Genomic DNA, 12,662 nt, shown 5'->3' with positions numbered 1-12,662 from the left:
GCAACTTGACCAGACAGAGCTCTAGCACTCTCCCGCCCCAGCCCTGCTCCCACGGTGGTGTCTAGCTCCTTCCGAATATGAGTGATTTTATCTGCAAAAAACTTTGCAAAATCGTTGCAGGAGATCTTGGGGTCTTTACAAAGCCCCGGTGGTAAAGGTGGTTCCGTTAAATTACGAACCACCTGAAAAAGTCGCCTGCTACTATTTTCTGCAGATGCAATAGAGGCGGTGAGGAAAGTCTTCTTCGCCGTCGCTATCGCCACTTGGTAGGCTCGACGTTGAGCTCTAACCTGTGTCCGGTCAGATTCGGAGTGAGTTTTTTTGCCACCGACGCTCTAGCCGTCTCAGCGATTGTTTCATCGCCCTCAGCTCCGAAGAAAACCACGGAGCTGTCCGGGCTCCATGCAATCGGAGAGGGCGCTTCGGAGCCAGACAGTTGATAGCCCTGGTTAACTCCGCATTCCAGCGGGCCACCAGGGAATCAGCTGAAAGGCCATCAACATGGGATAAGGCATCCCCTACCACTCTCTGGAAACCATTTGGATCCATTAAGTGACGGGGGCGGACCATCCGAATTGGTCCCACCTCCCTGCAGAGGGGAAGGGTCGCGGAGAAGTCCAGTTGCACCAGGAAGTGATCTGACCATGGCACTTCTTTTGTTTCACTTTTACTTAGTGTCAGATCACCCACGTCACTAGAGGTGAACACCAGGTCTAAGGCATGTCCATGACTATGAGTTGGGCCAAACTTATTCAGGGACAGCCCCATGGAGGCCATGCTTTCCACGAAGTCCTGAGCAGCCCCTTGTAAGGTCGTGTCGGCATGGATGTTAAAATCCCCTAGGACAACCAAACTAGGTGTCTCCAGGAGAAAATCCGCCACGACCTGAAGCAGCTCAGACAGGGAATCCTTGGTGCAGCGGGGAGGTCGGTACACCAAAAGGAATCCTGTACTGCCCCTATTGCCCAACTTCCAGAACATGCACTCAGAAAACTGGATCTTCCCAATAGGACGCCTGGTGCAGACTAATGACTTCCTAAAAATCACTGCAACCCTCCCTCCCCGCCCACATGACCTGGGTTGCTGTGCGTAAGAGAAACCTGGTGGGCAAGCAGCGGCAAGGACAGGCCCATCTGCTTCCTCCAACCAGGTCTCTGTCACACATGCCAGGTCAAGTCCTCCATCCACAATCAGGTCGTGGATGGCAGTGGTTTTATTCATCATTGACCTGGCATTACACAGCAACACCTTCAGGTCATGTAGGTTTCCCCTGTTGATTCCAGTATCCATCCGGTCAAGGCCAGACCCGGAGGCAGGGATAGTCTTCAAACAACGACTAAACCTGCCTCCTCGGTAATGACATGGTCTGGTCTTAGCGTAACTCCGCCTCCTGCCCATGATCACCGAGATCGGATGTCCCAGTGCTTCCCCCCCTGTGGAACTTGTCCCAGCCATCGTGATGGCTGGGGCCCCACTCCCAGGCAGCCCTGATCCCGCCCCTTAAAAACAAAACACAAACTATACAGAACCAATAGAACAACAACAACAACAAAAAGGAACAGAACAATTATACTAAAATTAATCCCCAACCAAATATCCATCCCACCCACCCCCAGCAATGGAAAAAAAGAAATAAAAATTTAAATTGCCACCGACTGCTTGAGGACATTTTAAAGCACATTAACCCCCTGGAACAGGGAAGCAATGGCAGAACACTTCCCACACTTCCCAAGAGTTTGTTCCAAAAGTTTGTTCCTGAGCCACGCCCCCTGGGCCAGTTGGAAAAGGCCCTGGAAGGGAGCAGGCCCTGCAGTCCTCACCCAGCCGATGGTCCGAGGCCTCACTGCAGCAGGAGTCCCTTTATAGCCAGGAGAGAGGGCCTGGGCCACGCCCCCTGGGCCAGTTGGAAAAGGCCCTGGGAGGGAGCAGGCCCTGCAGTCCTCACCCAGCCGATGGTCCGAGGCCTCACTGCAGCAGGAGTCCCTTTATAGCCAGGAGAGAGGGCCTGGGCCACGCCCCCTGGGCCAGCTGGAAAGGCCCTGGAAGGGAGCAGGCCCTGCAGTTCTCACCCAGCCGATGGTCCGAGGCCTCACTGCAGCAGGAGTCCCTTTATAGCCAGGAGAGAGGGCCTGGGCCACGCCCCCTGGGCCAGTTGGAAAAGGCCCTGGGAGGGAGCAGGCCCTGCAGTCCTCACCCAGCCGATGGTCCGAGGCCTCACTGCAGCAGGAGTCCCTTTATAGCCAGGAGAGAGGGCCTGGGCCACGCCCCCTGGGCCAGTTGGAAAAGGCCCTGGAAGGGAGCAGGCCCTGCAGTTCTCACCCAGCCGATGGTCCGAGGCTTCCCCGCAGCAGGAGTCCCTTTATAGCCAGGAGAGAGGGCCTGGGCCACGCCCCCTGGGCCAGTTGGAAAAGGCCCTGGAAGGGAGCAGGCCCTGCAGTTCTCACCCAGCCGAAGAGAAAGAATAAGAGAATTGATGAAGGGAGGTAGCGGGAGAGGAATGGAACACCTGTGCATCCCATGTTGTTTGACTCCCATAGTCCAGTGGCTCTTCTGCCTCCTGCTTACCCTCTTGTATCCTTGCAGGTTCCTCTAGAGCACTTACCTTCAGCAAGGTAGAGGGCCACCTGAAACAGGTGGGGAAAGTCTACAGCAGCAGCTCCAGAGCAAATGCGTATATGGAGCTGGCTTCCACAAAGAGTGAGGTCTCCTTCCTAAAGAAAGTACGAGAGGAGTGGGGGACAAACTCATGAAAGAGCCTGCATGACAGCTGACGCTTAGGTCACATGGCTATGAGCAGCCAGCAGGCAGGACAAGAGCCTCCTTTATTTTCTGCCCTTCACCCAAAGATCACAAAGCAGTTCACAATACAGGGTGCCCTAGCCTGCTGTCTTTGGTTTTCCTTTGGGTAAGGACAGTGGCCCATCAGTTTGGTAGTCAGCATGTTCCAGCATATTCAGTGCAATTAACTTCAGCCACAAAGGGCAATGAGAGACATGGGAATGATGGGGAAGCCCTATGTGCTTTACCCAAAACACTTGTTACATTATACATCCCTTACTAACTCCATTCTTCCATGTCTCCTAACAAAGCAACATAACACCTGTTTATCTGACTTTTGTGTTCAAATCTCAATTATCACACCACATTGAATATGCCCCAATTACCATATTTACTCGAATCTAATGCACAACTTTTTTGGCCAAATCACGTTATGAATATTTAGGTGTGCATTAGACTCGATGACACATTTACATTTGCCAGCAAATACTTTTTTTGGTTTCAAGGTTCTGAAAATTGAGGTGCGCATTAGATTCGATGGCACATTAGACTCAAGTAAATACGGTACCTCGTGCTTTGTAACCACAGTGTAACTAACATTCCCCTTTCCTGACAGTGCGACACTGTCTGAGCAGGAGTCAGGGAGCCAGACGGAAGGGAAAGACTTCAACTCAGCTCAGACTCCGCAACCCAGAAGCAAAGCAAGGCCCAGGGCTGGTGCAGATGCTGCAGGCTGACTGTGAGGGGCCACCTCCATTGCTGTCCAAGGTTCTGAACTACTAAAGAGACGTAAGCAGTAAGGTCTTGCCTGGAAGCTGGATACTTTGCTATTAAGTGTGCTGTTTCATGCCTTAATATAGAAGCCCAATCTAGGAACCGGGCTTCTTGCTTTGCCTGGCACCCTATAAGTTGGGGCTGGACACACTGGTGGCACTGATGGCACTAGGGCAACTCCAACTGTGGTGCTGAGCATTATCCTGTTAGTCTTTGTGCTTTAACCTGCGGTATGCAGGCTAGTCCTGTGCATTACACATAAATACATTCTGCAGGTTGGCTACACAGCTATGTTGTGCTTCATTCTTGCTGGGTATGAGTAACGTGTGGTCGTCACCCCAAGCATTTTTATTGCCTTCAAATCCAGAAAGAGCAGCTGCCCTTGGCAGAACACAACAAAGATGCTGAAATGGCTGGGCCTCTGGTTTGTGGAACAGTTTTGGGCTTGATTTGGGACCAACTCTTGAAAGAGCTAAGAAGGACTAAGTAGCTTCATGAGTGTAGCTTGACCAGCAGCCGAGATCCAGTCCTAAAGGGCCCTGCTGAGATTTCACTGACAATTCAACTTCAAACAATTCAAGAACTTGCTGCAAATATTTATTGAAGTTCATCTCAACCACCAAACACAATATATACTGGTCAGTACACAAGAGAGTGTATTTGTATTAAGGCAAGGAGTCCCCAGGAAAATAAATAATTTCACACTTAAGATCAGTATTGTCATAGTGCCTATTGAGTGCTTATAGTGGTCCTCATCCTTAGCTAAGTAATTTTTGCACAACCCCACTATTTCACCTGATGCATTCAATTCAAATACTTTCATAGGATAATGCCCCACCTTTTTCTTACAAAGATTTTGCAAACCTGCAGTATTGTATAATCTTTTTTATATAGTTGAGCCATTAGGAGAGATTAAACATCCAAGTCCCACAGAGATCTCCCAGAGCAGTTTGCGTCAGAGGAAATGCCTGCATCCAAACCCCAGAAAACAGGATAAGTGAGAGACTGTCAACTTTAGGGCTTTCTGGAGTTGGAAAAAACAAACATTTCAATCAAATATCTGCTGGTAGAGAAAGAGGAGACAGAATTGCACAAGCAACATTCTTGCCTCAGCCTCCCAGTTGTTATGCCTGATAATCACTGTGTAAACAGGAGAAACTCTACAAATATTCAGGCTTCCTTAAATCTTTTGGACAATTAATTGAAGGAAGGTGTGTATGTCTAAAGCCTTCAGAATTTTGTTTTTTACTGATGCAGCTCCACAAGAAGTCACAGCCTCCAGATGCACAGAATCTGCAGCTGCCCTCCCAACACCCCTGAACCCTTTTTGTGAGTGCTGTCAGCCCCCCTTCTGGGAATGGCCCCGGGGGACTCCTTGTCCTGCCACCATTAATGAACACAGAGGAGGAAGAGAGGCGCCGCTTCCAGAGCAGAAACTGGAAGTCCCTGTTAAATCCCCTTTTCACTGGGAATGTGGCACAACACCCCAGATCACAGGAGTGACCAAGGCACTGACCCCCTGTGAGCAGAGCAGGGGCAGGAGACCCCTGCTCAGAATGAGACCCTTGCAATGGCCACTGAAGGAAAAGGGATGGCAAAGAGTCCTCTGGAGAGGGCTTGCTGACACGTGGCCCAGCAGGAAAGGTGGCAGCCACCATGTTGCACGACAAGCGAGAGACACCACATGGAGACACAGGCAGGCGGCGATGGCGGCCATCATTGGGGGCTTGTTGGGCTGCCCTCTTCCGTGAGGGTCTTGAAATCCATGGACAGGGCCATCTCCTCAGCCAAGGGGGGCCTTTGCCACTCCTCCCGTGTCAAGATGTAGCCCACAATGGCCCCAAAAGCCACCAGCAGGAGGCCCAAGGTGTTGGCAAGGACTCCCTCCGGGGCAAAGGAGCTGTAAGTCTCCCTGAGCAGGAACAGAAAGGTTGACATTAGCACAAGCACTTTATCTCCACCCCACAATTTCTCATTCATTCATTCATTCATTCATTCAAGAAAAAGGCAGCTCAAGGCTTTGGGCAACTCGTCTGCTGACCAGACATGTTCAGAATCTCATTCTGCCTTCCAGGCCAGAGGAGGCAATGGAGACGACACTCAGTTCCAAGCCCAGCACTGCTGCCATTTTTCAGGATGTTGATTTGAGAATATATTAACCAAGTAAACTGCACAAAGCTGTAATGAACACCCCTCCTAGGCAGTCATTTCTGCTCCATCCCTCACTTTGCAGCCCAGAATTCTGGATTTATCAGAAGGAAGCCGAGCAGAGACAGAGCCATCAGGTTGTAAGTTAAAACAGAAACACTTCCACAAAGTGGGGGCCACTCACTTGATGTTGAAGAGCAGCACCTCCAGGATCCCCAGCAGGGCAGTGGCGACGGAAAGGATGAGGAGGGCAGCCCCAAAGAAGACGTGCTGCGGTTTGTATCTGCTGCGGAGCGAAAAGGAGGCTCCAGGGAAGAGGAAGAAGCTCCAGCCCAGCAGCCACTAAGGAGGAAGGGAGGCAGTACCCCAAAGTCAAGAGACAGCAGCCCACCTCCCATGGAGCCCATCCCACCCCCAGAATTGACGAAATAATCAGGAGGCAAAGAGGAGCCAGCCCTCAAACACTGCAAACTCCCTTTCTGCCACCGCCTTTAAGTTCTGGTGAGAGGTGGGTGGTGCCCCAGGATGAGGGGCAAAAGGTCTCCCTTCCAATAATCCACCCCCATGGCCTCCTCCTTCTGACCCCAGGAAGCCATGACTGGGGCACAAGGGCTGGCTGAAAGGCAATTCAGAGCGGCCGCCTCCTTCCTTGGAGGTTTTTAAGCAGAGGCTGGATGGGCCTCTGTCAGGGATGCTTTAGCTGAGATTCCTGCATTGCAGGGGGCTGGACTAGATGACCCTGGGGGGTCCCTTCCAACTCTTAAGATTTTATGTGGTGCCACTGCAAGTGGCCCCACCCCCACCCAGGAGGAAGGTGGCGCAGGAAGGGCTCCCAGCAATGCAGATCAGCTGTGCTCTGGGAAAAGATGAGGATCCTGGGAGCCAAGACCCAGCTCCCCAGGCAGACAGTGTCAAGAGCCCCGTGTTGTTTCTGCAGTGCAGGTGCAGCCCTCCCAGAGATCCCCCATCCAGCGCCTGGAATCAAAGGCCCTCCTGAGATGGATGTGGGTGGCTGCTGGAAGCTCTGAAGCTGTCAGGCTGCAGCATGCAGCAAGGATGTGGCTCAAGGGTGTCCTTCCTCTACTCGCTTGTGTCCAGACAGACCCCTGGGCAGCTCAAGCCCCCCTCCCAGGTTGCTGAGGAATCTGGGGAGCCCCAGCACCAGATGCCGTTTCAACAGGGGAATCAGCAGCCAGAGTTTCTTCCTTTCTCTTGCTCTGATTTCCTGCCCCTCGTGCATTTCTCCCTCGCTGCTCTCTGGTGCACAGACCTGCTTTGGAAGGAGGCCAGGCAGACACCAGCCCCCTTTCTTCCTCCCGCTCTGCTTTTGCCTCACCTGCACAAAGTAGAAGCCAAAGGCCAGGATGCCACACCAGCTGTGCAGGCTGTACATGTCCGGGATGCTCTGCTTCTTGTGGAATTGGAACACGGCTATCAGACCTGGAGGGAGGGAGAGGCCTCAGGTGACCCCCTGCCTTTTCCCAGCATCCCAACCCTCAGGCAAAACTGCACCAGAGTGGGACCCCACTTAACATGAGTGATGAGGGATGGGGAGATGGGCAGGTCCAACTTGCCTGGGAAGAAGCACATGGGTGGAAATGGCAGGTGGTGGAGACTGTCTGTCTGGGGGAGCCCTGCTAGTTGTATTCCAATCCACATATGTGAGGAACACAGTAAGCCACCTACGGCCTCGTCCACCCCAGCCTTATGTTTTTATGGGAGAGGAGGCCCAAAACATGCCCGCTTCCTCCAGCTTATTGGAGAACTCAGAGGAGCTGTGGGTTGACCCTGAGACTCAGGGAAGCCTCTAACCACCCCCTTGAGCCTGGTGCCCCTCAGAGGGGCTTCCGAGAAGGCAGGCAGGAGGTTGAGGCTCAAGCATATGGGGCAGATTATTCCAGCTGCCCCCCCCCCCAGGACTCACCAACCAGTGCAATGACCAGCGCCAGGGCATGGAGCAGCCCGTGGAGGACTTTGGTAGAGCGCTTGCTCTCATGCCGGAAGACCCGATATACCAGGAGGGCTGCAAGAGGAGAAGAGGGAGGGGAGAGGGGCAATGAGGTGTGGGGCTGGCTGAGAGGGGGGCTTGGCTCTTGCTCCCCTGGCCAGGAACTGCTCCGCTCAGACCCCACAAGTAGCGTTCTTCAGTTCTGTATTTTGTACACTTATAAATTCATAAATATGTTTTTAAAAAACAAACAAATAATTGAAAAGGTTTGAGGGTCTCTCAAAAGCCTGGGATTTGAATAACAGAGTGGAAGATAATCTTGTGGAGCATCTGCCTTAGTCATGTGGCTGAATGACCATGCGCAGACACAGTTTGTGGACCCTTGGCTGGGCAGTGCAAGATGTGCTTCTGCCTCCTTTGGGACGGGGGGGGGTGGCACATCCTGTTCTGCCCCCTCTCCTAAATTGTGAATGCAGTTACAGCAGGGGGAGGGGTTTGAAATAAGCAGCTCCCAGTTGTCTCCCTTGGAAGGCAGTTCTCAAAAGGCCCCCCTCCCACCGCTTCCTTACCGTCTCCTTGGAGGAAGACCATCCCAATGACCATGCACAGTGGGTGGGCATTGAACTGCAGCTTGGATCCATCCCAGGCAATGCCACCTCGGTATTGGCCCATCCAGGCCCCCGTCAGGGTGATCACGGCCAGGCCCACCACCTGTGAAGCAGCCACGGCGTAGGTGAGGCCAGATGGACTGGCACTCCTGGCCGGAGAATCCTCCATGCTGTGCTCAGCAGAGCCTGGGGCTGCCAAACAAGAGGAGCACAGCTGTCAGCAGGTAGACCCAGGGAGGGCAGGGGCTGCCTCTGGAAATCTCGGGGGAACTGGAATTTGGGGGGGAGACCTGCACCCCTCCTTGCCCCACTGGGCAGCAGCACCTTGGAGTAGCTGCACCCGTCACCAGATCTTCTGTTAATTCCAGTGGCCAAAGAAGGCCCAGAGGGTGGACCAGTTACTCTACGAGCCAAAGGTGGCCCTCAAGATCTCGCTGGACTTCCAGTGGAGCCCGTTGCGATTCTTAATTATCTGTCTGCATTGTTGTAAAGTGATATTTTATCTCTTTTGTAAAGCTTGCTGCACACCACTCTGGAATTTTGCACGAAGGGTGCTCTATGAACACCTGGGCCAGGCTGCCTGGGGTTTCTCCTTCACCATTTCGTGGCTCTATAAGGATCAGGGAGAAGAGGAAGCTGGCATGGCCCCACTTGGCCCTGGGGCAGAGAGCCCAAGCCGAAGCTGTGGGGCAAGAGTCTGAGGCTCCTCCACCTTCTGCAACTGGGAGCTACAACTCCCATTCTCCTCGGCTTCATACAGCAATGTTTTGGGGTACCTGATGGGACCTGGAGAGTTCAGAACATCTGAGCAGGCATGAAGCACCATGTTGGGGAAGGCCACTCTGGCCAAACTCCCCCCAGGAGTCTCTCACCCCAAATGCTTGTTCCCCACCTGCATCTTCAGGTCCTTCTCTGCACTTTGACCCAGCACAGCAGAAATGTCTGCAAACATCCTCCCCTTTAAAACAAACACAAGCCCCAGGAAAACACAAAAATGCCTTCATTGGGCCACAACCAACAATGATGATCTCCTCTCTGCACTGGGAGTTCCCAATCCAAGCAAGAGCCTCTGCTCTTGCTTGGATTGGGAAATGCAAAGTCTGACCGCCCCCCACCACTTGCAGGCTGCCTTCCAGCTTCCCTCTTCTACTGAGTCTCCACCCAAAGATGGGGCAGGATGGAGCCTAGATGTGCTTATGGGCAGAACCAGGACTAAACCACTGAGCCTCTTGGGCTTGCTGATCAGAAGGTCGGCAGTTCAAATCCCCGCAATGGAATGAGTTCCTGTGGCCCTTTCCCAGCTCCTGCCAACCTAGCAGTTCGAAAGCATGCCAGTGCAAGTAGATAAATAGGTACCGCTGTGACGGGAAGCCAAATGGCATTTCTGTGTGCTCTGGCTTCTGTCATGGTGTCCGATTGCACCAGAAGCGGTTTAGTCCTGCTAGCCACACGATCCGAAAAGCTGTCTATGGACAAAAAGCGGCTCCCTCGGCCTGAAAGCGAGATGAGCGCCACAACCCCATAGTCACCTTTGACTGGACTTAATCGTCCAGGGGTCCTTTACCTTTATGGGCAAAACCTCAGCACCACCATTTTCTGATGGAGAAGCAGAGCCTGCAATGCCTCTGAAGAGCCTGGTGAGTTGTCCCCTAGCTGCGTTGCTGGGCTCTGGATCTCCCTGCCCCTCTGCCAGGGATGTGGGTACCCTGGGGGCCTGTTCTGTTGCACAGCACACAGCTGGCCTTTGCAGCAGGGAGGAGGACAGGGCTAAGCCAATTGACTTAATCCACTTAACTGCGCTGATCTAATAAGGCCTGCAGCTCTGGCCAAGAATCGATGCAAATGTGATAAAGACACCCACTCCCACCTCAGCTTCCAGGATCCAGGCTTCTGTTGGGCACATCCTGCTCCCCAACCAGATCCCCCTCTGGCCCCCTGAGCCCTTTGGAGTCTGCTGCTCCACAACAGCAAAGAGCAGGAGCTGCCATTAAAACAGATGAAAACATCTGGCTGCAGAACAGGCCTCCCTAGGGAGAGGCGCAAGGCAGGTGATTCCTTTAGGCTGTGCTGACTTGCCAGGGGGAGGGGCTGCACTTTCCTCCCTGCTCTCCATAACCTGGTCTGTGGTAGAACAGCTGCTTGGCATGCAGAAGGTCATTGGCATCTCCAGGCAAGACTGGGGAGAGACTCCTTGCCTGAAATCCTGGAGAGCCACTGCTGCCAGTCAGTGCAGACGGTACTGAGCGAGATGCAGCAATGGGTCCCACTCAGTATAAGGCAGCATTGCACGCCCCCCCTCCATGCCAGGCCCACACTGCCTGTCTCGTGAAGCTTGCCATGTAAGGGATGTGCCAGGGCAGGAGGGAAGGAGGTGACTGGCAGCACCAGCCTTCAATCAGGGAGCACCTTGGCCAGGCTCAGTGCCGGGGGGGGGGGGGAGGTAATAGAATGAAGTTACCAGTTGCTGGACAAAAAAGCACAAATCAAAACCTCAAAGCAACTTTCATACATCCCAAGTCCCTTTCCCCTGTGCCATTGTAGAGTTGAAAGGGACCCTGGGCATCATCTTCTGGTCCAAGCATGTAAGGTCTGACAAATTCCTCCCTTGCCTTGCTGACCATTTCGTTTCCCAGAAGGTGGAAGAAGCAACAAGGGGATCATCTATCTTGGATCTGGTCCTCACTAATAGGGTGGAAGCACTTGGAAACTCTGAAACTTGGGAGGAAGTGATCCTCCTCTCCTGGGTTTCAGGATACAGAGGAAAGGGGAAACGAAAGGGGAGTCGGACACAGACTCTGGACTTCAAGAAGGGCAACTTCATATAGCTGAAGGAGCTACTGGGTGTGATCCCACCGTCAAAGAGAAGGGAGTCCAAGAAGGATGGGAGTTTCTAAAAGGAGAAATGTTGAAGGCCCAAATGCAGACAATACCAACAAGAAAGAAAAGTGGGGGGCTCGGCAAAAATATATGTAAGCTATTTTCATACAAATTGCCCCCCAAGTCACAGCAGAGAGATAACCCCCCCACACACACACACACTTTCTAGGCTTCTCTGGCACAAAACCCCCAGCACTGACTTGAAAATATCAACAAATTCTGCAAATAAATAAATAAATAATATAGGTTCCACGTTATATAAAAAAAGAACCATTAAAGGCATCTTGCCCACAGGCCCCTCCACCTGTTTGGCTGAACTCTGGCAAGAAGGATCCACTCCGAAGTGGCTGGCAGACCTGCTGCCCTTGCCCCCCAGTTCTGCAAAAGAGCCAGCTGCTTCTTTGGGCGCCCCTTGCAGTCAGCAGAGCCGAAGAAACCCTCCGTCCACCTGCCGGAAGCCCCAGCGACCCGGGTTCTGAGGGGCCCAAGCAGGCTGGGCCTGGCTCTTCCCTCCTCGCTGCCCCCAGCGCTGCCTCCGTCGCCGCCGCGCAGTCCAGCCCGGGCAGGCAGCGCTCAGCCCGGCCAAGACCCACCTGCTGCTCCTGCTGCCGCGTCCTGAGCCCCCAAGGCGCGTCTGCCGGCCGCTCCAGAGCTCCTTGCGCAGCGGAGAGACGAGGCTCCCGTTTCCTCCTCCTCCTCCTCCTCCTCCGGGCAGAGCCTGGACCTCCCTCCCCCCCCCCGCCCGCCCGCCCCCCGCTGCCCGGCGCGCCCAGAGCGGCGGGAGGCGCTGCTGCTCCGGACTGGGGGCCCTCACCTGCCCGCCCGCCCGCCTCCTGCGCTCAGCCGGGGGACCCTCTTGCGGGGGGGGGGGCGGGACGGACGGACACGGGACTGGACGGAGCCACCTTCAGCTAACATGACTCACCTTTCCTGTTCTCGCCCAGGCAGGAAGCCAGAGCAGGACGAGGCAGAGCAGCCCCGCGGGAGGGCGGGGGGGGGAAGGGCCGGGTCTGGAGGGGACCCCGGGGCATCTAGTCCACCCCCCCCGCAGGGCAGTCCCGCTTGCTTCCAAAGAGGGGCAAGCCGGGGGGGCAGCCTCGGAAGGGCCCCCTGCTCCTTCTGCCGAGGGCGCCTCCTTGCAGAAGCCTCCGTCTCGAGAGGGGGCGGAGGGACAAAGAAGGGCCGCGAGGGGGGTCCTGTGTGGGCAGACGGAAGCCCATCCCGGCCGGGGGGGGGAGAACTCTGGGTCGCCCGCCCCACTCCCCCCCCCCGCCCAGACCGGGGCGACCAGCCGGGTCTTCTCTGGGGGATGCGGGGCCCCTTGGCGCTCCAGGGAGGCGCCCCTCTCCTCCCCCCCCCCCGCTCACCTGGCGGCGCCTCCGTCCCAGTCCCTGCTGCTGCGCGGCGTCCGCCTCCTCCTCCTCCCGGCCGGGCTCGGGGGGGGGGGGGAGGCAGCTGGCATCTCCCTCCCCACCCTCACCCCGTCGCCATGGAAACGGGGGGAGCTGCGGGGCGAAGGAGGAAGAGGG

The 12,662-nt window shown here is 54.8% G+C and overlaps 1 protein-coding gene across 2 annotated transcripts; it reads right to left on the bottom strand.

Annotated features, from left to right (window-relative positions):
• Window positions 1-4,136: 4,136 nt before the first annotated feature.
• On the bottom strand, window positions 4,137-12,558 carry CYB561 (cytochrome b561). 2 transcript variants are annotated; one of them, XM_081843968.1, is made up of 6 exons: window positions 12,501-12,558; window positions 8,218-8,448; window positions 7,625-7,723; window positions 7,037-7,140; window positions 5,885-6,042; window positions 4,137-5,464 (listed from the first exon to the last, which is right to left on the bottom strand). In XM_081843968.1, exons 2-6 carry the CDS (start codon window positions 8,423-8,425, stop codon window positions 5,269-5,271), a joined length of 765 nt encoding a protein of 254 aa, XP_081700094.1. In that variant the 5' UTR covers window positions 8,426-8,448; window positions 12,501-12,558; the 3' UTR covers window positions 4,137-5,268. The 2 variants fall into 2 exon arrangements, with proteins under 2 accessions (XP_081700094.1, XP_081700093.1); XM_081843967.1 differs by lacking the exon at window positions 12,501-12,558 and adding an exon at window positions 12,059-12,340.
• Between the last annotated feature and the right edge of the window lie 104 nt (window positions 12,559-12,662).

The sequence above is a fragment of the Podarcis erhardii genome (genome assembly GCF_964252035.2).
Source record: "Podarcis erhardii genome assembly, chromosome: 1".
NCBI lineage: Eukaryota > Metazoa > Chordata > Lepidosauria > Squamata > Lacertidae > Podarcis > Podarcis erhardii.
Note: the sequence above shows the minus strand (reverse complement) of the source record. Positions and strands in the feature narration are given on the sequence as shown.

Excerpts from the sequence above, each read along its gene's own strand:
- CYB561 (XM_081843967.1), bottom strand. The coding sequence starts at position 12,164 with ATGCCCCGGGGTCCCCTCCAGACCCGGCCCTTCCCCCCCCCGCCCTCC. Across the intron at positions 7,724-8,217 it reads GGTCTTCCTCCAAGGAGACG|CCCTCCTGGTATATCGGGTC; the intron begins GTAAGGAAGCGG and ends CTCCTCTTGCAG. Across the intron at positions 6,043-7,036 it reads TTGGCTTCTACTTTGTGCAG|TGGCTGCTGGGCTGGAGCTT; the intron begins GTGAGGCAAAAG and ends CTTCCTCCTTAG.